Below are 26,946 nucleotides of genomic sequence, written 5' to 3'. Positions count from 1 at the left end.
TATGGATGATTTACATAATCAACCCATATAGTTAATTAGTTCTCTTTTGATCACTTAATTAATTCTAAATTAATTATTGATCAAACTAATCAAATAATATTATTAATATATTAGAACTTATAATATATTAGTAATCTCCAAGTGTTATTTCTCTCATTTGGTCTATCCAATTGCATGGTGCCATGCAACCCAAATGGACCATGCCGGGTCGGGTCAAGTACATACCCGAAATAGTTATGGACTTAGACACCTTATCCAACAGTCTCCCACTTGGATAAGTCTAATAACTATATCTCTAGTACTTCAGGAACCGACCGGCAATCGTAGCTCTTTCAAGATTTCTCGGAACTGAGAAGATGATGATACGCCATTTAAGATAAGTGATCATATAATCCTCCGTTCTAGATATCAGCCGGACAAATACATGGAACATTGTCTTGCTTATTTTCCAGCATTTGTTTCCCGATTTCCGATTTGTTTGACAAAGAACTTAATTGAACACATCAACTTAGTTCTGACCGGGCCCGGTACATGGGTCAAAACAAAATCATCGAGGGGCCCATATATCAGCTTCTAATCCAAGAAGGAACAGATAAACTTCGACTCATATGTTTGTTCTACCACTCATTGAATTACACACGAGAGCACGATTTATAACATCGAGTTACCAATGCGTTTTTTCGTACAATCAATGCATAACCAACTTGTAAGTAACAAATCATATCTCTAGGTTTGAAGACTTATACGATATTACCGTCTCACGATCACTCGAGATAGAATTCCATGAAGTGATTCCAGTGAGCGTGGGTTGAGTCCAATGCTCAGAACTTATGAGCACTGATGATTGTTGTAGCCTTGTCCAAGACCTCTACAACTAAACATGGCAGTCTTGATTCATACCTACTTCCGACATATGACTGACTGTGGAGGTTTGAATAATATGTTATACCAAACAAAAATTATTCTGGAAGTCAAAACATGCAAAAGAAATATAGTAAACGATCGACAAGAGATAGCAACACCTTACTCATAAATAAAAAAAATTTTGTTCATCATCAAATGTCAATTACACTTTACAAATTTCGAGGTTATCTAACTACTAAATCTAATATCATCCTTCAGCCCTATGCTCCGAGCATGCTGAAGATGCTTAACCCGAGTCAGTCCCTTTGTGAGGGGATCTGCCGGATTCTCATCTGATGATACCCTCTTTGCCACGAGGAGTCCTTCTTCGATCCGATGTCTGATAAAATGGTATTTTCTGTCGATGTGTCTGGATCTCCCGTGATCCCTTGGTTCCTTGGCTAAGGCAACAGCACTTTCACTATCACAGAAAATTTCCATTGGCTCTTTAATAGCTGGTACAACTCCAAGGTCACCAATGAAGTTCTTCAGCCATAATGCCTCCTTTGCTGCCTCGCTAGCTGCAATATACTCTGATTCACAAGTAGAATCTGCCACTGTCTCTTGCTTGGAACTTTTCCAAGAAATTGCTCCTCCATTTAGGGTAAAGAGCCAGCCTGAATGAGAGCGGAAATTATCCCTATCAGTCTGGAAGCTAGCATCACTGTACCCTACTACTCTCAAGTCATCACTCCCACCGAGGGTAAGGACCCAATCCTTAGTCCTTCGTAGGTACTTGAGGATATTCTTTACCGCAGTCCAGTGTGCCTTGCCATGGTTCGCCTGAAACCTACTAACCATGCTCAGGGCAAAGGCTACATCGGGTCGAGTACACGTCATAGCATACATGATCGATCCTACAGCCGAAGCATAAGGTGTTCGACTCATTTTTGCTATCTCAGCCTCAGTGCTAGGGCTTTGTGTCTTACTCAATCTGGTGTTACTCTGGATGGGTAACTCTCCTTTCTTGGAATCCTGCATGCTGAATCTTTTCAGCACCTTATCCAGGTAGGTACTCTGACTAAGTCCAATTAGTCTTTTACTCCGATCTCTCAAGATCCTTATCCCTAAAATATAGGCAGCTTCACCAAGGTCCTTCATAACGAAACACTTCCCAAGCCAGGACTTAACTTCCTGCAGGGTTGGAACGTCGTTTCCTATGAGTAGTATGTCATCCACATACAGTACCAAAAAGCTAACTATACTCCCACTAGCCTTGACATACACACAAGATTCATCTTCACTCCTAGTAAAGCCAAATTCCTTGACCTTCTCATCAAAGCAAAGATTCCATCTGCGAGGTGCTTGCTTTAATCCATAGATGGATTTCTCAAGCTTACAAACTCTATTAGGGTACTTGCTGCTGAGAAAACCTTCTAGCTGGCTCATGTAAACATCTTCAGCCAACTTTCCATTAAGGAAAGCGGTTTTGACATCCATCTGCCATATTTCATAGTCATGAAATGCAGCTATGGCCAACAGGACCCGAATAGACTTAATCTTGGCTACCGGAGAAAAGGTCTCATCATAATCCACTCCAGGAATTTGAGAGAAGCCCTTTGCAACCAGTCTAGCCTTATAAGTGTGTACATTACCATCCATATCGGTCTTTTTCTTGAAGACCCATTTGCACCCTACTGTCTTACGACCTGGTACATTTTCAACCAAGTTCCAAACTTCATTGTCATACATGGATTGTATTTCGCTATCCATAGCCTCTTTCCATTTAGCAGACTCGGGGCCTGCCATGGCTTCCTCGTAGCTGTTAGGGTCATCTTGACTTACTAGTGTCCCATCACTAATAAGTGTCTCACCTTCTGCAGTAATATGGAATCCATAGTAATGCTCAGGTGGACTCCTAACTCTCGTGGAACGTCTCAGAGGTACAGGTTTGTCAATTGGCTCAACAGGAGTTTCCTCCTCAAGTTAAGGGCTAGAGTTTGAAGTTCCTTCACCACTTGATTCTTGAATTTCTTCAAGATCAATTTGTCTCCCACTGTCTCCTTGGCTTATAAACTCTCTTTCTCGAAAGACTCCTCTTCTTGCTACAAAGACCACATTGTCACTAGGTCTGTAGAAGAGGTAACCAAAGGATCGCTGTGGGTAACCGATGAAAATACACCTCTCGCTTCGAGGTTCGAGCTTATCATGAGTCTCGCGTCTCACGAAGGCCTCGCAACCCCAAATCTTGATGTGGTCTAGTTTAGGTACTTTACCAGTCCACATCTCGTGAGGAGTTTTGGCAACTTTCTTTGTAAGGACTAGATTAAGGATATGGGCGGCAGTCTCTAAGGCATACCCCCAGAATGAGATTGGTAGCGAAGCTCGACTCATCATGGAACGAACCATATCTAACAAGGTTCGATTACGCCTCTCAGCTACACCATTCAACTGTGGTGTCCTGGGAGGTGTCAATTGTGAGACTATCCCGCATTCCCTTAGATAGTCAAGGAACTCTGAACTAAGATACTCACCACCACGATCGGATCGAAGCATCTTAATGTTCCTGCCCAATTGATTCTCGACTTCCTGTTTAAATTCCTTAAACCTTTCGAAAGTCTCTGACTTATGCTTGATCAAGTAGACATATCCATATCTACTGTAATCATCAGTAAAAGTCAAATAATAACGATTAGCATCCCTTGTGGCATGTTTGAATGGTCCACACACATCCGTGTGTATAAGGTCCAACAAACCTTCACCCCTCTCACACGAACCTGTGAAGGTTGACTTTGTCATTTTTCCAAGTAAGCATGATTCGCAACTATCATCTGACTTTAGGTCAAATGACTCCAAAACTCCATCCTTTTGGAGTTGGCCTATGCGTTTCTTGCTTATATGTCCAAGACGACAATGCCATAATGATGCTTTATCCAAGTTATTATTAGTAGTAGAATCAATACACAAAACATTATTTCCTAAATTATCTACAACAGACACAGCTTCATACACACCATCACAAGGTAATGCTTTAAACTAAAGAACATTATTAAAGAAAGCATCAATAGAACCAACTTCATTATTAAACGAAAAGGTAAACCCTTGTTTGTACAAAGCATGAAAGGAAATAATATTTCTTGCCATTCCTGGCGAATAACAACATTTATTCGAATCTAAACTAAACCCACTACTTAGCGATAAAGTATAAACTCCAATCTTGGTAACAGGTAAAGCTTTCCTATTCCCTATGATCAAGTTTATTCTTCCTTGCTCCACATCCTCACTTCTTCTTAGTCCCTGCAAGTCACAACAAATATGAATACCACAACCGGTATCAAGGACCCAAGAATTAGAATGGGGTGAGTTATTAGAAATGATAGTGTAAATACCTGCATGGTTGGGTTTGACTTTCCCATCCTTCACATCCTGCTGGTACTTTGGGCAGCTCCGCTTCCAATGAGCCTTTTCATGGCAATAGAAGCATTCAGCCTCTTTTGGGTCAGAAGAAGGAGTAATGAAACCTTTCTTGGTTCCACTTGAAGAAGAGCCATCAAGGGTCCAAGCCTTGGTACCCTTCGAAGATCTCTTTCTCTTCCTCCCTCGACTTTTCCCGATTGCCAAAACCGGAGTAGAGTTTTGAGTAGGAGTGATAGCAACCGACTTCCCCTTAAGACCTGATTCTGCGGTCTTGAGAAGTCCCTGAAGTTTGCTGAGGGTGACTTCTTCCTTGTTCATGTGATATGTCATGCGGAATTGATCATAGCACGATGGTAAGGAGTGCAAAATGATATCTATTGCAAGATCCTCCGGGAAGTTCACATTAAGCTTCAGCAAACGATCCACATACCTTTGCATTTTCTGCATGTGGCTCGTGACGGATTCCCCGTCCTTCATCATGGTTGTTATCATGGAGCAGATGATTTCATACCTCTCTTGTCTTGCACTTTGATGGTATCTTTCCATCAAATCTTGGTGCATTTCATAAGGGTAGAAATCCTCATAAGACTTTTGGAGTTCCGCTGTCATCGTGGCCATCATGATGCAAGCCACTTTCGTAGCATCCCTTTCATGTGCCCGGAAGTCAGCGATCTCCTGAGGAGTTGCAGTGGTCTCATCAATCTCCTTAAGCTCCTTGTCAAGGACATATTCTTTGTCCTCGTAGCGGGTAATCATCCTGATGTTTCTGATCCACTCATTGAAGTTGGATCCATCAAAGGTGACTTTCCCACACAAGTTCATAAGGGTAAAGGAGCCATTAGGATTAGAGCCATAAGTATTTTGGAAAGACATCTGAAGAAAAGAGAACAAGATTAGATTAGATATAAGAGAGTCCTTAATAAAACACCCAAATGTAATATTAAGGCTAGGATCCAATCACAATATAATATAACTTAGAAAAGGTATGCCGTAATCTAAGCTATATCATATTTGAAAGGTAGGTGAATGACGATTCACCAATTTCCACCACGAAAACCGCAATATTTTAGTATTAGGTTTTTGAATGGTTCTTAGAAATTCCTAGATTCTTTGAGATTCAATGAACTTTTTCAAAGGCATGTTTCAATCTCGAGTGTGCCCTCCAAGTTTTGTGACTGGGATACCGAGGATCACAAAACGAGGTGTGAAGTAACCATGCAAATCACTTGGCACCCTTAAAGTTTATCACTCAATCGATGTGCCGGTAAACCACACACGCTCCATCGATACTATAATAAACCCTAAGTCACCCTTTACCTACCTTGTTAAGTCCAAGTTAGTGTGCCGGTTAACCACACACGCTCCACCAACGACTTAATCAAAGTGTAAAGTGTAATTTCATGGAATAGCACCTTATTCACATTTTTCCTAAAGTAACTAAGATTGGGAATTCAATAAAACATTTAGTTACTTTATAATATTCATCATACTTAGAATGAGAATTAATAAGTCCTTGTCTTACCCGTTCGGCTAACGACCCTCCACCGATCAAGCAAGCGGTGGGTGAGAGTGGACACCCATTAAGTCACCATTTTATAGGCAACAACCTTATACCCACCTTATAGACCGGCTTCGTGAATGAGGCGTACTAGCGGTAAGACGACTTTGTTCTTATACATATATATATAATTATTAAATCATAATAATATAAGTATAAGGGTTGAATTTTAACTTTTAAAATTCTAGGGATTGGAACTAAAGTTTTAACTTAACTTTACTTGTTCCAAAACTTGAGGGCAAGTTTTGTAAACTTTCAGAACTTTTCATTTCTTGTAACTTATGAGTTTAATAGAGTAATAAAATGAGGACTTTTCATTTTTCCTAACTCTTGTGTTCTTTTAATGGTTTTTAATCCAAGAGACTTTTGGTTTTCCATAACTTGAGGACAAGTTATGGACTCCATTAAAACACATTATGATCATGAATTAATCTACCACATAGGTTACAAATAATTCCTATGATCATTTAAACATTATAAGAACAAGAATATGAATATGAACATCTTCAAGAATCAAAATCACATTTAATCTTTGTAATTTTGATAACTAGTTGTTGTAAATGAGTTAGAAAAGACATTACACCTTCTAAAACAAGTTTACAAGTACCAAAACAATTTAGGGTAATGTTTCTAATCCATTTTCAGCAACTGAAGTCGAAATTCTGCACTCTGTCGACCCTACTCGCCGAGTGCATAAACCTACTCGCCGAGTAGGTTGAAGATACAAGTGAACTCGACGAGTCCTCCCCATGGACTCGCCGAGTCCATCAGTCAGATAGCAAGATTTTCGACTTTCTTCAACTTTTAAGCACAAATAACAAACAAACAAGCCTAGGCTCTGATACCACTGATGGATTTTGAGCATTCTAACACTTCCTAAGTGTACATGCAACCCTAATAACCTTGGATCTATGTTTGTCTAATTATCATGCTAAGTTGAATTCCAAGGTTATATTCCTATCTAGCATACATTGGGGAACAATTTTAACTTGAGTAATAGATAGAATAACTTACCTTGTTGTTGCTTGTGTTCCTTGAAACCTTGTGAGCCTAGCACCCCAAGTGTGATGCCTCAAATGCTTCACACAACACCAAATGCTCTTGGAAAGACTCTTGAGATAGTACACACTTCTAAAATCGGCCAAGCCCTCTAGTTTCTTAGTGTAGCACCGATTTTGGTGGAGAATATGCTTCTTATATAGTGTTGACACATCTAGGGTTACACCATGTAAACCCTAATGTGTCACGACTCTTCATTTCCATGACCCATGGGTTTGTAACTCCCATGGAGCATCCATGGAGCATCTTATGGGTAGAACCCAACTTGATAATCCATGGAGCCTCTTAGCCCACTATACAAGATATGGATGATTTACATAATCAACCCATATATTTAATTAGTTCTCTTTTGATCACTTAATAAATTCTAAATTAATTATTGATCAAACTAATCAAATAATATTATTAATATATTAGAACTTATAATATATTAATAATCTCCAAGTGTTATTTCTCTTATTTGGTCTATCCAATTGCATGGTGCCATGCAACCCAAATGGACCATGCCGGGTCGGGTCAAGTACATACCCGAAATAGTTATGGACTTAGACACCTTATCCAACAAAGGCACCAAAGTGTGCCTAGGGTCCCCCTTAGCCTAAATCAAAAGCCTAGAAATTATCCTACTTGTGCAAGGGACTTAAAAGAATTAAAACATCCACCCCATGAGAGTTTACGGCCGTAAACTCTAAGGGGTATGGTCTTTAGGCCATAAACTCCTCAAAGGAGTATAATCTATGCCCTAAACTACCTAAAGGATTAAACCACCAAGCTAGGCTTATTCTAGAAATCATTTAGCACCTTAAAACACCCAAAACCACCAAGGTTGGAGTTCACGGCCGTAAACTCAAGGGTTTACGACCGTAAACTCCAAGGGTGGGGTTTGTTGGGTAGTAAACTCTTATTCAAGGTTCTTGGAAGCTTTAAACCCCTTTAGCTTGTCCCATATCAACTTAGATGCAACCATTAGGACCTATAACACTTATACAAAGTGTTTACATGTTCCTAAGTGTCCCAACTTATTTCAGTAAGTTATTATTTGGCTAATTAGTTATATATATGCTTATTATATGATAACTAGGCTCGTGCGTGTGAACAAGTCTCCGTTTGCCACCTAGCACGGTATTCGACACTACAATCCAAACCACTCACCACAAGTGAGTTCATACCCCTTTAATTAACCTTTGAAATGCTTTTAAATGTATTAAATACTTTATGGGGGGGATACAAGTTCAATGCTTATAGTTATTGAAATCAATCACATGTGATTGCATTAATCACATGTGATTAATAACTAGAAAACCAATGATTTTATCACTGTTCAAACTGTTTATCAAACTGTTTTACTTCAAAATGTTTTACAAACTCTTTTACTTATCAAATACTTTTATTTAAACTTTGTTATACTTCTTATAAATTTCATGCCCATATATGTATAGATATATAAGCAATGTTTAAAAGGCTTAGGAAGGCCATCCGCTCTATTTCCTTTTTCTCGATTTGGATGTGGTCTGGTGGGATTTCGGGTGACCATCCAAAGGTCGTTTCAATATTAGTTATATATCAAATATACATATATAGACATAAAAGTACTTCCATATACATGCGTACTATACACACCACTAGTAAGTTACCATCGGGGTAACACAGGATCATACTATTACAACTTCTAGATCAATGAGTCAGTTCATTCATGAGTCTATACATTACATTACTATGAGAACATATACATTACATTACTACGAGAACATATACAACTATACTAGGAAGAGAACATATACAACTATACTAGGAAGAGAACATATACAACTATACTAGGAGGAGAACATATACAACTATACCAGAAAGGGAACATATACAACTATACTAGGAGGAGAACATATACAACTATACTAGAACGAGAAACATTACACTACATATACAACAATACATTAACAATTGTGATCCACTGGATCGGAGCATGCCTTAAATGTCATGGCCCGAGTTGTAGCTAGAATTCTCTTAGAGGGAGAGCGTGAGTTTGCGTATAGATCTATACTGGATTGACTATCCTACACCTTGCTGCTAGCTACAGCCGGACCTGCAGGTCTGCGGTTGCCAAACGTCATTCCGTTATTACGACCATTCGTATGTCGTTGTTACCAGTCGATAGTATGGTGCAATTATCACATTATACCTTAATATAAATCCGGTTTAAGGTAGTTAGTACAGCAGTAGTTCCTATAATACAAAACTACAGTACTACAATGATTTACCCATTACATATCTTTAGTGATAACCTCACTTAAACATTAATGTACAAATTATATTTGTTAAATGATAGTTACACTTGGGAAATTACACACTTTTACAACAAACGAGCATACAAAACAGTTAAGCCTTGGTAGAAGGCTACTTTAACAGAAAATACAGGTTTTTCTGAGAGATTCAAACTTTTACAAACACTTACATACATTTTACAAACTTATACTTGAGACACGTTCAAACGTTTTGATAACAAACACCGACACTAAAATACTTATGAACTCACCAGCTTAATGCTGATAAACTTTTTCAAAATAACTTGTATTCTCAGGTCATCAGTAGACAGGTACTGATGCCAGCTTTTGAGAAGATGGAGCGCATTCAAGACTCATCATATTATTTTGATTTACATTATATTTTAGGTGTCTAAAACTGTACAGAACACGCTTGTATGAAAAATTATATACTTAATGCAATGGATGATGTTGTTTGCTTATTTACATTTACTGTGTTGTGATACTGTACATGACGTCCTCCGCCCCAGAACGTTTCCTCCGTCCTTGGTTTTGGGGTGTGACAGATTGGTATCAGAGCAATTTTTATAGTGAATCAAGTATATCTACCCATAAAAGATATACTAAACTATAAACCCATTAGGGATTAAAGCACTCTGACCCAGAGTCTATACTTGAAATATTAAAATATTTAATTAAGTATACTAGTCTGCATTCATACTAAAATCAGTGTCACAATGACAAGATCAAAAGTATTACGATTGTTAAATATCACAAGTGAGCTCGGGGATGTATGGTCAGTCCTGGGAATGGCATAGCCTGATCAACTATGCTGGTCCGAGGAGTGATTAGCACATGCCCTAGAATGGTTGTGATGTGTTAACAAGTCTAAAAACTTACCAACAATACCACAAGAAGATCAGTAGAACTTAAACTTAAAATACTATAGGTGTATTTTGTACTACTAGTTACATGTATACTATATTCTTATACCTCTCTTCTCGCGTAGATTTAAATGGCTGGATTCCGTCACGGCGACCCATACTTTCCAAATGAAGGCAATGTCGGGTGGATCGAGGAAGAGCCCGAATATGAGCATCCAATCCCTTTGGATGATCACCTCACAGAAGGCTTTTCTGATGGATCCGACTCCGAGCCTGAAGTCAACAACCTACCGCTAGTAGGTCAAGCCCCGAACAACAATCCCCGACCAGCTTTTCCAGGTCCTACACCCTTGTGGGCAACCAACTTGAATCGCTGGAGTGACGAACAGGGTCAACCCTTACCATACTTTGGGGACCGAAGCTTTTACAACGTCAGTGAAGGTGGTTCTGCTGACCGAGCTCTGCCCGTCATTATCCGCAGAATAGCTCGTAATGTTGAGCAAGGTCGAGCAACCATCGACCGGGTCATGGAGATTGATGCCAACTCTGGTGTCAACACAGTCCGCATCCACCGTCTTGAAGAAGACATGGAACGGACCCGGAGAACCAATGAAACCCTGTAGCAACAGCTGGCTACCTCCCGAACTGAAGTCTTGGAACTTCGAGCCCGTCAGAGGGCTCTGGAGCGACACCTTCAAGAGGTGTTTCGTCAAGTGTCCGACCTCAGGGCTCGCCCGAGGAATTCTCATCGCCGTTAGATGATGTCTAGTACATCTCTGTCTTTTGGTTAAGGAATAGCCTTTAACATCTGTGCTCTAAGTAGCACCTGTCTGTAAAATATTCCCAACTTTCAGTACTCTAATTAGGAATCTAAGAACTGTCAAACTTTTCTGTATGGTATGATGTAAGACCTACTGTTAGGTCGATTTTCCCTGAACTTATTACATCAGTAATACCAGTATTATTGACATCTATCGAATCCGTGGGAAAAATCTGTACATTTGTATTTCCTACTAATATTCTTTGTTGTGATCTCAAACACTCATTCAACTGTTGGGCTATGGTTAGTTAGTCCATGTGTCACTCTCACGTTGCTTACAAATTGATTCTTACCATTTTTCGTATCTTTATAAACTTATAGCTGAAAGATGCCTCCTCGCAAATCTCCCAGGAATAACCCTGCACCTCCACCTCCTCCTCCGCCTCTGGTCATCGATACTGCATCCCTGAATGCTGCTGTAGCTGCAGCAGTGGCAACTGCCATGGCTCAGTATCACTCATCTGATGCCAGCAGAGGTGGAACCCCTGTGGAATCAATTCCGGTTGAAACCCCTGTACGCTCGATAGAGTGCTCCTACAAGGATTTCACCAATTGCAAGCCGAAGCCTTTCTATGGCACCGGCGGAGTCATTGCCCTCTCGCAATGGTTCGAGAAGACTGAATCAGTCTTCGAAATCTGTTCATGCCCTACTGCGAGCAAAGTCAAATATGCCGCATGCACCTTTGAAGGAAAGGCCCTGACATGGTGGAATGGCCATGTTAAGGCACTAACCCTCGTCGTAGCCAACGACATAGGCTGGGAAACGATGAAAGACCTCATGATTGAGGAATACTGCCCGAGGGGCGAAGTCCAGAAATTGGAGTAGGAACTTTGGAACCTGACTATGAAGGGCACCAACGTGGTCGCTTATACTGCCCGATTCAGCGAACTGGTGGCCCTCTTCCCCAATATGGTTCCCACTGAGGGGAAAAAGATCGAAAGGTACATATGGGGGCTAGTGCCTCCGTATCAGGGGAATGTCCTAGCATCAAACCCCGCTACCTTCGACAGTGCCAAGCGACTGGCACAGCGACTCATTGACCATGGTGTCAAAACCCCTGCAACAACAACCACCCTAACCATCCCGGAACCCTCCAAACCCGCTGACACTAAGCGGAAATTCTGGGATGAAAAGAAGAAGCAACAAGCTACCAAAAAGCAGCAAATTGTGGCAGTACATGCCGCGGTAACCCCTGCTGCTGCTACTGCTCCGGGGAAACAGTATGCTGGAAGTTTGCCTAAGTGCAACAAATGCAACTTCCATCACAACGGCCCCTGCCGTGAAATGCAGTGCTCTAACTGCAACAGGAAAGGACACACCGTCCGTTTCTGTAAGTTCCTGGCACAACCGATCACCCAGGTCCCTGGCTCTGGTGCGAGCCCGACCTGCTATGGATGTGGCGAAGCAGGCCACTATAAGAGGGACTGCCCCAAAGCAAAGAATGCTGGTGGAGCAGGAAGGGTACTAGCTATAGGCCACGGGGAAGCAGTTGCTGATCCGACAGTGATGACTGGTACGTTCCTCCTCGATAACTCCTATGCATGAATTTTGTTCGATAGTGGAGCGGAGCGAAGCTTCGTAAACCATAAATTTGCTCGCATGCTTAAACAACCACCACACGCACTCAAAGAACAATTCACAGTAGAAATGGCTAATGGAAAAACTGAAAGTACGAATAGCATATACTTAGGTTGTACCCTAACTCTAGATAACCATTCGTTCCCAATCGACCTCACGCCGGTCTCAATAAAAAGCTTCGACATTTTCATTGGCATGGATTGGTTAAGTCTACATCGCGCCGACATCATGTGCTACGAGAAAGCAGTCCGTCTAAACCTTCCGTCTAACGAAACTCTTATAGTTTACGGCGACAAACCTGGTGCGAATCTTCGTATTATATCAAGTATTCAAGCACAGAAGTATCTGTGTAAAGAATCCATGCATTCCTTGCTCACGTCGTCGACACGAGCCTCGAAATGAAAGGACTAAAGAACATCCCAGTAGTGAGCGACTTCCTCGACATTTTCCCAGAAGAGCTACTTGGATTACCTCCGCAACGACAGGTCGAGTTCAGAATCGACCTAGTCCCAGGAGCTACCCCAATAGCCAAGTCGCCCTACCGTTTAGCACCAGCTGAGATGCAGGAACTCTCTAGTCAACTTAATGAACTGCTCAGCAAGGGCTTTATAAGACCAAGTTTCTCACCTTGGGGAGCACCGGTCTTGTTCGTTAAGAAGAAAGACGGATCATTCTATATGTGTATTGACTACAGAGAACTCAACAAACTGATGGTCAAGAATCGTTACCCTCTGCCTCGCATAGACGATCTATTTGACCAACTGCAAGGGGCGAACTATTTTTCAAAAATTGATCTGAGATCCCGATATCACCAGTTACGCGTACTAGAGGAGGATGTGCCGAAGACAGCCTTCCGAAATCGTTATGGACATTACGAGTTCGTGGTGATGCCATTCGGATTGACCAATGCGCCTGCAGTCTTCATGGATCTGATGAATAGAGTATGCTGACCTTACTTGGATCAGTTCGTCATCGTTTTCATTGACGACATCCTGATCTACTCCCGAAGTAAGGAATAGCATGGCGATCACCTGCGACAAGTTCTAGGGACATTACGGAAGGAGAAACTTTATGCGAAGTTCTCGAAATGTGAATTTTGGATCCGAAGAGTCGAATTCATAGAAAACGTGGTAAGCGAAGAGGGAATCCACGTGGACCCATCCAAAATTAAAGCCATTAAGAACTGGTCAGCACCCAAGACGCCTACTGAAATTCATCAATTTCTAGGCCTCGCTGGCTACTACCGCAGATTCATTCAGAACTTCTCCCGAATAGCAAAACCCCTTACAACCTTGACCCAGAAAGGCGTGGCCTTTGACTGGGAAGAGAAACAAGAAAGAGCCTTTCAAACGCTCAAACGAGCCTTGTGCACCGCGCCAATACTATCCCTCCCCGAAGGGATAGAAGACTTCGTAGTCTATTGCGATGCATCCAATCAAGGGCTCGGGTGTGTTCTGATGCAGCGAGGTAAGGTCATCGCCTACGCCTCGAGACAGTTGAAGACACATGAGGTTAACTACACGACTCACGATCTTGAACTGGGAGCAGTGGTGTTTGCTCTGAAGATCTGGAGACATTACTTGTATGGAACGAAAAGCACTATCTTTACCGACCACAAGAGTTTACAACACATTTTCGATCAGAAGGAGCTCAACATGAGACAACGACGGTGGGTCGAGCTACTCAGTGACTACGAATGAGATATTCGTTATCATCCGGGTAAAGCCAACGTAGTAGCAGACGCCTTAAGTCGGAAGGAATATTCTAGTCGCAAAGTCAAGTCATTGTCAATAACCATCCATTCACACTTGTCTAAGCAAGATTCAGGCGGCCCAACTTGAAGCCATGAAACCTGAAAATGTGACGAGTGAATCCCTTAGAGGAATGGACAAGAATTTAGAAGCCAAGGGTGACGGAGCCTTATATTTCATGAACCGGATCTGGACACCGAAACACGGTGGTTTCCGAGACTTGGTCATGACCGAGGCGCACAACACTCGGTATTCCGTCCACCCTGGTTCAGATAAGATGTATCTGGATCTTAAAAAGCTATACTGGTGGCCTAATATGAAAGCAGAGATTGCTACCTTCGTAAGTAAATGCCTTACTTGCGCAAAGGTTAAGGTCGAGTACCAGAAGCCCTCTGGTCTACTGCAAAAACCAGAGATTCCGGAATGGAAGTGAGAGCGGATCACTATGGATTTCATAACCAAGTTGCCCAAGACAACGGGTGGACTTGATACCATATGGGTCATCGTCGATTGATTGACCAAGTCTGCACACTTCCTGCCTATCAAAGAAACTGACAAAATGGAGAAACTTACGAGAACATACATTAAGGAAATCGTACGGCTACATGGTGTACCTATGTCCATTATCTCCGATAGAGATAGTAGGTTCACCTCAAGATTCTGGCAATCACTACAACATTCCTTAGGAACAAGGCTGGACATGAGCACAGCCTACCATCCACAGACCGACGGACAGAGTGAGAGGACCATCCAAACACTATAAGATATGTTGCGAGCCTGCGTGATTGACTTCGGGAAGGCATGGGATACTCATTTACCCCTTTTCGAGTTTTCCTATAATAACAGTTATCACACGAGCATCAAGGCTGCTCCATTTGAAGCTCTCTACGGCCGAAAGTGCAGATCTCCTCTGTGATGGGCTGAGGTGGGTGATACCCAATTAGCTAGGGGGCAAGCTTCCGACAGTACTCTCACCGGTCCGGAGATCATTCGGGAAACGACAGAGAAAATCGTTCAGATTTGTGAACGATTAAAAGCCTCTAGAGACCGACAGAAGAGCTACGCGGATAAAAGAAGAAAAGCTTTGGAGTTTCAGGTGGGAGACAGAGTCCTCCTCAAAGTCTCACCGTGGAAGGGCTTGATATTCTTCGGAAAGCGTGGGAAGCTTAATTCGAGATACATAGGGCCTTTCGAGATTCTTTCAAGAGTCGGCCCCGTAGCTTAAAAACTCGACCTACCCGACGCACTTCGTAACGTACATTCTACATTCCACGTATCTAACTTGAAAAAGTGTCTGTCCGACGAGACTCTTGTAATCCCACTCGACGAGATCGAGATCAACGAGAGCCTCAACTTCGTGGAAGAACCAGTAGAGATCATGGACCGTAAGGTCAAGCAGACGAAGCAAAGCCGTATCCCTATCGTGAAGGTCCGCTAGAACGCCAAGCGAGGACCGGAATTCACATGGGAACACGAGGATCAGATGAAACTGAAATACCCTCATCTTTTGCTTAATTGTTTGTAACTTCTTGTTTGCTTAAAGTCTAATTTCGGGACGAAATTCCTTCTAACGGGGGGATGCTGTGACAACCTGAAATTTCCATTTTTGTACGAACATTAACTATTCAATAGAAGCTAGCCCAGTTTCAATGAACTTCAGACTTCTACGAATAAGTTTGTGTACATTAGGGTTTACGTTTAAGGAGATATCAGGAGAGTGGATGCTCATGGGTTTGTGAAACTTGAGCATTTCAACACTTCATAATGTTAGAGTCCAATTCCATAATAAAAACATTTTCTGCCAAAATATTTCAGGACTATAAATAGATTTCTGAACTAAATTCATTCATTATTCACATTTCCAACTAGAGAAAAGCCATATTCTCTCTCACGGATCTTCGGGTTTTCATCCCAAATCATGAGTACACTTCTCTAGTTGTGTTATAATGTTTGTTTTATGCTTATTAACATAGATTGCATGTCTAATACGTGAGATCCGGGAGTTTACCGCCCAAGAACGTTCTTGGGGAGTAAACTCCAAAATGAAGCTTTAAGGCTATCTAGTCCCAATTCCTTGTTAGGCAACTACCTTAGGATAATATGTATGATCATTTGAGGCTAGAAAACAATCAAAATCATATAGTTTTAGGAGTTTACATCCCAAGAATTTCTTGGACCGTAAACACCTTTTTCAAGGGCTTAATGTGCCCTAATCAACCCCTAAGGCTTTAGACTTTAACCCTCTATTACTTGTAGCTAAAATGGGGACTTTAACACATCAAAATCATCCCTAAAAGGGAGTTTACAGCCAAGAAATGCTCTTGGGCCGTAAACTCCAAGTAAAGGCACCAAAGTGTGCCTAGGGTCCCCCTTAGCCTAAATCAAAAGCCTAGAAATTATCCTACTTGTGCAAGGGACTTAAAAGAATTAAAACATCCACCCCATGAGAGTTTACGGCCGTAAACTCTAAGGGGTATGGTCTTTAGGCCATAAACTCCTCCAAGGAGTATAATCTATGCCCTAAACTACCTAAAGGATTAAACCACCAAGCTAGGCTTATTCTAGAAATCATTTAGCACCTTAAAACACCCAAAACCACCAAGGTTGGAGTTCACGGCCGTAAACTCAAGGGTTTACGACCGTAAACTCCAAGGGTGGGGTTTGTTGGGTAGTAAACTCTTATTCAAGGTTCTTGGAAGCTTTAAACCCCTTTAGCTTGTCCCATATCAACTTAGATGCAACCATTAGGACCTATAACACTTATACAAAGTGTTTACATGTTCCTAAGTGTCCCAACTTATTTCAGTAAGTTATTATTTGGCTAATTAGTTATATATATGCTTATTATATGATAACTAGGCTCGTGCGTGTGAACAAGTCTCCGTTTGCCACCTAGCACGGTATTCGACACTACAATCCAAACCACTCACCACAAGTGAGTTCATACCCCTTTAATTAACCTTTGAAATGCTTTTAAATGTATTAAATACTTTATGGGGGGGATACAAGTTCAATGCTTATAGTTATTGAAATCAATCACATGTGATTGCATTAATCACATGTGATTAATAACTAGAAAACCAATGATTTTATCACTGTTCAAACTGTTTATCAAACTGTTTTACTTCAAAATGTTTTACAAACTCTTTTACTTATCAAATACTTTTATTTAAACTTTGTTATACTTCTTATAAATTTCATGCCCATATATGTATAGATATATAAGCAATGTTTAAAAGGCTTAGGAAGGCCATCCGCCCTATTTCCTTTTTCTCGATTTGGATGTGGTCTGGTGGGATTTCGGGTGACCATCCGAAGGTCGTTTCAATATTAGTTATATATCAAATATACATATATAGACATAAAAGTACTTCCATATTCATGCGTACTATACACACCACTAGTAAGTTACCATTAGGGTAACACAGGATCATACTACTACAACTTCTAGATCAATGAGTCAGTTCATTCATGAGTCTATACATTACATTACTATGAGAACATATGCATTACATTACTACGAGAACATATACAACTATACTAGGAAGAGAACATATACAACTATACTAGGAGGAGAACATATACAACTATACCAGAAAGGGAACATATACAACTATACTAGGAGGAGAACATATACAACTATACTAGAACGAGAAACATTACACTACATATACAACAATACATTAACAATTGTGATCCACTGGATCGGAGCATGCCTTAAATGTCATGGCCCGAGTTGTAGCTAGAATTCTCTTGGAGGGAGAGCGTGAGTTTGCGTATAGATCTATACTGGATTGACTATCCTACACCTTGCTGCTAGCTACAGCCGGACCTGCAGGTCTGCGGGTACCAAACGTCATTCCGTTATTATGACCATTCGTATGTCGTTGTTACCAGTCGATAGTATGGTGCAATTATCACATTATACCTTAATATAAATCCGGTTTAAGGTAGTTAGTACAGTAGTAGTTCCTATAACACAAAACTACAGTACTACAATGATTTACCCATTACATATTTTTAGTGATAACCTCACTTAAACATTAATGTACAAACTATATTTGTTAAATGATAGTTACACTTGGGAAATTACACACTTTTACAACAAACGAGCATACAAAACAGTTAAGCCTTGGTAGAAGGCTACTTTAACAGAAAATATAGGTTTTTCTGAGAGATTCAAACTTTTACAAACACTTACATACATTTTACAAACTTATACTTGAGACACGTTCAAACGTTTTGATAACAAACACTAACACTAAAATACTTATGAACTCACCAGCTTAATGCTGATAAACTCTTTCAAAATAACTTGTATTCTCAGGTCATCAGTAGACAGGTACCGATGCCAGCTTTTGAGAAGATGGAGCGCATTCAAGACTCATCATATTATTTTGATTTACATTATATTTTTGGTGTCTAAAACTGTACAGAACACGCTTTTATGAAAAATTATATACTTAATGCAATGGATGATGTTGTTTGCTTATTTACATTTACTGTGTTCTGATACTGTACATGACGTCCTCCGCCCCAGAACGTTTCCGCCGTTCTTGGTTTTGGGGTGTGACATAAAAGCAATGCCTTTCCAAGTCAACCTGGTGAGAGGCACTACAATCTTGGAGAAATCCTTGATAAATCTCTGATAGTAGCCGGCCAGCCCCAGAAAACTCCTGATCTCGGTGGGGGATCTTGGCTCCTCCCAACTCATCACTGCCTCAATCTTGGCTCGATCGACCAATATCCCATTCTAATTAACGAGATGCCCCAAGAACTGGACCTCTCATAACCAAAAATCACACTTGGAGAATTTGGCGTAAAGCCTCTCCGATCTCAAAACTCCGAGGATCTCCCTCAAATGCTCCTCATGCTGCTCTCGGGATCTCGAATACACCAGAATATCATTGATGAACACGATCACCGATCAATCCAACATCGGCCTGCACACCGTGTTCATGAGATCCATAAACGCCGCCGGTGCATTGGTGAGCCCAAAAGGCATCACCACAAATTCGTAATGCCCATGTCAAGTCCTGAACGCCGTCTTCTGGATATTCTTATCCCGCACTCTCATCTGATAATATCCAGACCTCAAATCTATCTTGGAGAACCAAGACACTCCCTGCAACTGATCGAACAGATCATCGATCCTCGATAAAGGGTAACGGTTCTTAGGGGTGGCAATTGTTGACACGACACGACAACTTGTTCAACTCCCGCTAATCAATGCACATCTGGTGTGAACCATCCTTTTTCTTGACAAAAAGGATCGGCGCTCCCCACGGCGAGCTACTCGGTTGAATAAACCCCTTCCCCAGTAGCTCCTGAAGCTGCGAGGATAACTCTTGCATCTCTGGCAGCGCAAGGCGATAAGGCACCTTGGCGATAGGCGCTGCCCCCAGAACCAAATTGATGTGAAACTCCACCTGCCTACACCCGACAGCTCCTTAGGGAAAACATCCGGGAACTCACGCACTATCCAAACATCATCAACCGAACTCGGCCTCCCTGCAGCCACTCGTGTATCCATCACATAAGCTACAAATCCATTGCAGCCCTGCTGTAAACTCTGTCTCGCTCTGTCAGCCGAACAAAATGTTGACCCATATCGGGTACCCTCACCATATACCGTTAGCACTCCCCCACTAGGTTCTCGTATCGTAACCATCTGCCGCTCGCAGTCTATTACCGCCCCAAATCGGCTCAACCAAACCATGCCCACTATGACACAAATGTCCCCCATTGTAATCTGGACCAAATTTATCCAGAACTCAACACCGAAGATCTCGAATACATACCAGCCACGACATCGGGCGCTGCACGGAACTCCTCCGCTGTCAACTGGAAGGCTCTCCCGCGAGCCTTCGGTGCATCGGCCTTCACTGGTTGACCATTAGTAGCTCGTGCAGTAGCAGGGGCAGATCCCTGCGCTGGTCCCTGTAACAGTTGAGGGCACTCGGCCTTCTGGTGACCCGTCTGGTTGCACTGAAAGCAAACCATAAATCCCTTGAGGCACCCTTCTGGCCTCCAGATTTTGTATCAGCAGGCTTATCCTGCTTGGCTGCCGGCTGTACCTGTACTGGTCGCCTGTCCCTCCCCTGAGTCTCAGCCTCCTCCCTAGCCTGAGTCCCTAACTCAATCTCCCTCACCTGGGCATTTGCCTGGAGCTCAGCAAATGTCCGGTAAGTCGAGTTCGCCACGAACTCCTGAATGTCCCTCCTCAGAATGCTCAAATACTGGCTCATGCGTGCCTGCTCAGATGAGTCGTGCTCAGGGCAAAACAACGCCCTCTCGTGGAACATCCGTGTAATCACAGTCACGGACTCCGTCCCCTGCTTGAGGGACAAGAACTCTTGTGCCAATCGTTCCCTCTCCACCGGGGGAACATACTCGTCTCTGAACATGGTGGTGAACCTCTCCCAGGTCACCTCTGAGATCTCTGCAAGAGTGAAGTTTGCCGTCACAAACTTCCACCAATCCTTCGCTCCCAGGCGGAGCTGGTTTAGCACGAACCATACCCTCAGATGCTCGGGACGCGAACAGGTGTAGAAGTATCCCTCAATATCAGAAATCCATCTCATCGTAGTAATTGGGTCCTGTGTCCCATCAAACTCTGGTGGCTTCATATTGCTGAACTCCCGGAACAGCAACGAGTCACCCCCTGAGGTCTAGTAGCAGCAACAACTGTCGAAGCTGCAGCGGCTGCAGCCTCAATAACCGCGGCGTACCGCTCATCGAATGTCTCAATCAACGTGGTCTTAATAGACTCAAACATCTATGGTATCTCTGCCCGGATAGCTGCAGCCACCTCATCGTGGATCATCTGACAAAGCTCCTCGTCACTCACACCACTGGTCTCTGGTCTGTGGCGTGTCCCAACCATTATGTCTCTGAATATAACATAAAAATATCAGAGACTCGCTCGAGTATACTTGCACTCGATGACTCAACCCTACTTGCTCCCTGGTACCCTAAGGATTCTTACTTGGACTGCGCACAGATCCAGTGTTTTCAGTAGCACGGTCCCTATACTACCTTCCACACCGCATCAACATTCATTTCAAGTCCTCTTCCTATAATCCCAGATCACAAGTACTCTACATCTCGCTAAGCATAGGCTACCCTTCGATAGACTTCTCATAAGCTCCTCACTGCTACCTACTCACTCTCGAAGCATCTCATAGCAGCAGTAGTCTCCTAGGCTAAGGCATCACAAATGAGGCCACTCTAGTCCTAATAGGAATACCTAGCCTACTCTAGCACGCATAACATATCATATCATATCTCATAACACATAATGTAAGGGTATTTTGGGAAATCACCGTTCGGGCGCTGGCTAATTGTACACACTGCTTCTTTCTGCTTTCCTCAAATTCCTTTACTTTTTAGAAAAAATGTTCCTTTCTATGAAAAACTTTCTCAAATCCTCAGTTTGAGTTCAACTACACCCGAAGGTGCATCCGAATCCCTCAAACCAAGGCTCTGATATCAATTTGTAACAACATGGATTTCCAAAACAATTTTTCATTTTTAAAACATAATTTCATTCCTAAGAAATATCAAAACCCAATGTAACACATGTCATTCAAATAAAACAATCCCAAGATCTCAAATACATAAAAACTCCATCAATGTGTACAGTCATGCTGCGCCTTCCTGCATTCCTCGCTGGTACCCAAAACACATATCACATCAACGGTAAGCATAAATGCTTAGTGAGTTCCCCAAAATACCACATGCACACATACGCCACTCAAGGATATAACTCTACAAGACCTTCCGGTCCATGTGTCTCAGGGGACTTCCGTCCTACATTCTGGATAGACCTTCCGGTCTTCATTTTTCGACTTTCCGGTCCATATCATCTTGACCTTCCGGCCCATATCATAATGACCTTCCGGTCCATACCATACTACTCATAACATAACATCACACATAAATATCATATAACAACATACATCACATACTCCTTATAGCACATAAGAACTTCTGGTCACACATAATTACCACTCTAGGTACAGTATACTGAGAATACTCACCTCGTACAAAGTCGGATAACCTCTCGTGCTCGATAACCCAACGTAGCCTCCTCCTATCAACATAATAACATCTCTAATCAATACTTTCCCTTGTCCTCATTTCCAAAGAATGGGTAGAAAACCATTCTACCTCCTCCTGGCCTTTCTTGAACCAGCTTGACCAAAACCCTAGGGTCAACTGAAGTCAACTCTAGTTAATGGTCAAACTTTGACCAAACTCGTCGAGTGCACTCATGTGACTCAGCGAGTCCATACGTGTCCTCTTACTCCTTATAAGTCCTCACTCGACTCGTCGAGTTAACCTTTCACTCGACGGGTTACCACTGGACACGAATTGCGAGGTAACCCGACTCGACTCGTCGAGCCCCCTTGTGGACTCGGCCAGTTCCCTCCATGGCAACAATCAAAAAGACCTTCTGAGGTCAGATCTATTTCTCTAATCTATAGATCTGACCTCCCATACACAATAATCACATAAATGTCCAACCTTTATACTCATGCAACACTCATAGGGCTTCCTTTGGTGAAATAGCTTCTAAAATGGCAACCTAGGGTCATATCTCCAAAGGAGTAGCATAGAGCAGGATAGATGGGACTCTCTGGACCTCTTAAGGTCCAGATCTAAGAAGAATTCCACCTTGGCACCTGAAATGGTTCGAATCCAAGCTAAATAGGGCATAAGAAAACCCTAGATTCAAGTAGATCACCGAATACACGAGGATGAGCATAGATTTATACCTCTAGCAGCCTCTTCTGCTAAAATGGTGGAAGATCCGAGCTACTCAATATGCCTTGCTTGCCCTCCTTCCTTCTTTCTTGCAAAATCCCACTAAAAATGAAGGAAATGGCTTCTTTTCTCACTCATGATGCTCTCAAGTTCTCTGGTGCTCTCAAGGGTGAAGGTGGCCGCAAATGAGGGCCATAAGATCCCTTAAATAGGGCACATGCCCGAGGATTTAGGGTTTCTGTCCACAGCGCGGACTCGTCGAGTCCATTCATTAAATCTAGTCAGCAATCACGATCCTACTCGATGAGTCTAGGCGTCAACTCATTGAGTCCCTCTTCTTGACATAAAATAATTAATTAAAATTTGATACCTGGAATTCTGGATGTTACACCTAGGGCCTTAGTAGAACCACAATCACAAACTGCCCTTTTTATCTCCTCATAAGTAAAAGGAGACTGCAAAAAATCAACCTGCAATTGGGTTAGTGTACTAAAAAGAGCAGGATCTGTCGCAGGTCTCTACGAAGTACAATCCTAAAAAAGAGACTGAAAATAGTCATGAAACCCCTCTCTATCCAGGACCGGCTAATCCACACACACTCCATCAATCATGAGACCACAGATAGCAATTTGTCTCCTTTTACGGTTAAGAATCCCTTGGAAAAATATGGAGTTCTCATCCCCTTCATCCCCCCACTGGATTTTAGCCTTCTGAGCAAGATCAACCTGAAGTAAATGATCAAGATCTGACATCTCCTTCAATAAGGATACTCTCTGCTCTCTCAAAATAGCATACCCTTCATCCTCCATGATACTACTATCAATAGTCTCTAATAAATCTTGCATATTCTTCCTTTTAATACCCACCATGTCCCGATGATTAGAGTTCCACACCCCTAGTTTAGATTTAAGAAGCTGAAGTTTTTTTCTTAAAGATGACCCAAGGGTTAATCAACTATGTCCCCACCATCGAAGTAGACCAAGCCTCCCATACAAAATTATCAAACCCAGCCATATCAAACCATGAATGGAATAAACGAAAAGGCAATGGACCATAATCAACCCGGTGCTCCAACAGAAGAATAGGACGGTGATCAGGAATATTCTTTTCCAAGACAATAGTTGAAAGATACTGAAAAGAAACCAAAAAACCTTCCATGACCAAAAATCTATCAAGCTTGCTGAATTTGGAACTCCATTTATCACTCCAAGTGAAATGGGGTCCACCCAAAGGAATATCCACAAGATCAAGAGAGTCAATAAAATCATTAAAAACTCTCACAAAAGACATATTGAAATTCGATCCCAATATCTCAGAATCATCTCTAACTTCATTAAAATCACCCATAACAATATATTCACCCGAGAAGTTGGAAATAGTATTATAAATTTCGTTCTAAAGAAGTATTTTATTATTTAAGCCTTGAGGAGCATACACAGCAATAAAAAGCACTTGAAGAGCCGAACGAACCCAAACCACCTCAATAGCAACAAACCCATCATGAATAAAAACTCGATTGTGGGAAATAGAATCTAAATCCCAAATAAAAAGAACACTGTCGAAAGCTCCGCGAGAAGGAGAGAAAGTGTGCATAAAAGAAGAATTACCCCAAAGAGATCTAACCATAACTAAGTCAACATACTCAAACTTAGTTTCTTGTATTGCTAAAAAATTAACTTTATGTCAAGTACACAATTTTCTAATCCAACTGCTCTTATCTAAGGAGCCCTCCCCTTCAAATATTTATTGAAATACAATTCATTTTGGAAATTGTCTCTCAATGTGCCCTTTTAAGATTTCTCTAACATGAACCGTCCATATTATACCCCAACGATTCTCCCATTTCAATAGTTTTATGTAATTCATTTAAAAATGAATTATATTTATTAACACCATCAGATACACTTTGATTATTCTCCAAAAAAGAAAAAAATGATTTGAAAAATCCAGAGGATGAGAAAGATCATCTTCAGAACAATTAATACTCGAAACCCGTCCAAAACCTCTAGAAAACCCCACTAAATTACTATGGACCCGAGCCTTAGAAGGAAAATCTTCAATAAAAATATCATTGTTACCCCTTGAATTCTAATTAACTTCACAGTTATTAGCAAGAGGAGATGGCAAAATAGGAGGAGAAGTTGTCAAAACAGCATCAGGAGTTGTTGATGGAGTTACTATTGGAATAGTGACAATAGGAGTTTTGTCAGAACTGTGGCAACAGTAGTTGCTGCCGGTGGAACTGGTTGCTGTGAAGATGGCTACACTCGATCAACAATATCAAGAAATGGTTGAGCAATGGGAACTGAACTAGAAACAACAACACGAGGGGAATATGGCAAGTTGGATTTTTCAATTTTTGAAGTTGAATTCTGATAATGCCCCTGAGAAGAAAACTTGTGCAGCTTGGATGTTTTATTTAACATCTCTTGGTTATCTAATTTTTCCATTACACCATAAATACCAAAAGGATCTAGTGAGGCATCTTCCTTGTCAACTAATGAAGCATTACTACCATCTTGTTTAAATCGGTGAAATGCATCAACACTATCATTATGAATATTATTAAAATCACACACAAAAGAAGGATTTCAACCAGGAGCTTCGATGATACGAATGGGGAATATTTCACCATCAATCCTAACTTTGATCACTTCAGATATTATACCAAGAAACGAGGTGAGAATACATACACATGATTTATACACGTCTTCTCCAATGTTATCATCAAGATGAACAATTGAACCCTATTTGGCCAAGATTTGTCTAAAAGAATTTTTACTCCAAGCACGTAAGGGTAGACCTTCCACATCAACCCACACAATACGATCAGATGGCATGAAGTTTTTGTCCCATTTTCTTTTTTCAGAAATCCAATGATTAACTGCATCACAGTTCAAGAAGTTTTTACATGGATCTTTGGACATAAATTCAAACATCACCCAAAGGCCACCCACATACCGAATAGTAAAATAATCAAAACATTCATCATGGCACACCATTCCCAAATTAGGAAGAGTACTAAAGTCACGAGCCTTAGCTAAACACACCAATTTTTTGTTGTCAATAACAAAATTCCCAAAATCAAGAACAATGATCGAATCTTCTTTTTCTGAAAATGGTTTCTCTCTATGACTACCTCTTACCACATTTGCATATGAAATAGATAATTCTCCAGTTTCTTCTCAAACATAGGCAAGACCTTATGGATACTAAGATCTTTCTTAGGAGTCCAAGGAACAGAAGCAAACATCTTATGATACCTGAACCACACATCATAGAGATTTTTGATCATATGATCAACATTAACACTGCCCGAAAATCTATCGAAATCAAAACGTTTCCCCATATGTGACATCTTTTTAGAGATAAAAACATCACAAAATTTTCCAAACCGAGAACATGTATGCCATAAATCGAAATGAATGATATATTAAGCGAAATTCATAATATAAAAGGATTGTTGTAACACCCCAAAAATCAAGACCAAAAATTTCGTTTTTAATTAAGTAACTTACAAAGCAGTTTACTGAAAAACATCATCGATATCAGAACAAACAATAATCCCATAAGTCAAGTATCATAAAACATGACGAGGAATAACAATAATGTAAGAGTACAATCCCAAGAACATCATAGTTCGGAAATCATGTGTGTGCGCTGCTACCATGCCGGCTCCTTCCCTTTCGCTGAAGAGGTACCTGAAACAAAACTGAAAACTGTAAGCACAGAGCATACGAGTTCCGCCATCATACCACATACTACATAAGGCATGTCCTTCGGTATATTTTAACCAGTATCAAACTAGCATGAATGGGAGCTAGGTTCCCCCCTTCGGTATCTTACAACCGGTAACCAGGAGCTAACCTACCCTTCAGTATCTTACAACTAGTAACCAAGACCTAACCTCCCCTTCGCTATCTTTCAACCGGTAGCCGGGAGCTAACCTCCCCTTCGGTATATTTCAACCGGTAACTGGGGATTATTTCACCCCTACCACTACCACAT

The 26,946-nt window shown here is 41.4% G+C and overlaps 1 protein-coding gene across 1 annotated transcript; it reads right to left on the bottom strand.

The window, feature by feature from the left end:
* Window positions 1-23,892: 23,892 nt before the first annotated feature.
* On the bottom strand, window positions 23,893-24,285 carry LOC145060276 (uncharacterized). Its single transcript, XM_079007970.1, has one exon. It carries the CDS (start codon window positions 24,283-24,285, stop codon window positions 23,893-23,895), a length of 393 nt encoding a protein of 130 aa, XP_078864096.1.
* Between the last annotated feature and the right edge of the window lie 2,661 nt (window positions 24,286-26,946).

Source organism: Lactuca serriola, chromosome 6, assembly GCF_051521515.1.
Source record: "Lactuca serriola cultivar US96UC23 chromosome 6, Lser_US96UC23_V15, whole genome shotgun sequence".
Lineage (NCBI taxonomy): Eukaryota > Viridiplantae > Streptophyta > Magnoliopsida > Asterales > Asteraceae > Lactuca > Lactuca serriola.
The sequence above is the reverse complement of the archived record's forward strand: the minus strand, read 5'-3'. Positions and strand labels throughout refer to the sequence as shown.

What these genes read in the sequence shown, in the direction of transcription:
- LOC145060276 (XM_079007970.1), bottom strand. Translation starts at nt 24,285, where the DNA reads ATGGGTGATTTTAATGAAGTTAGAGATGATTCTGAGATATTGGGATCG.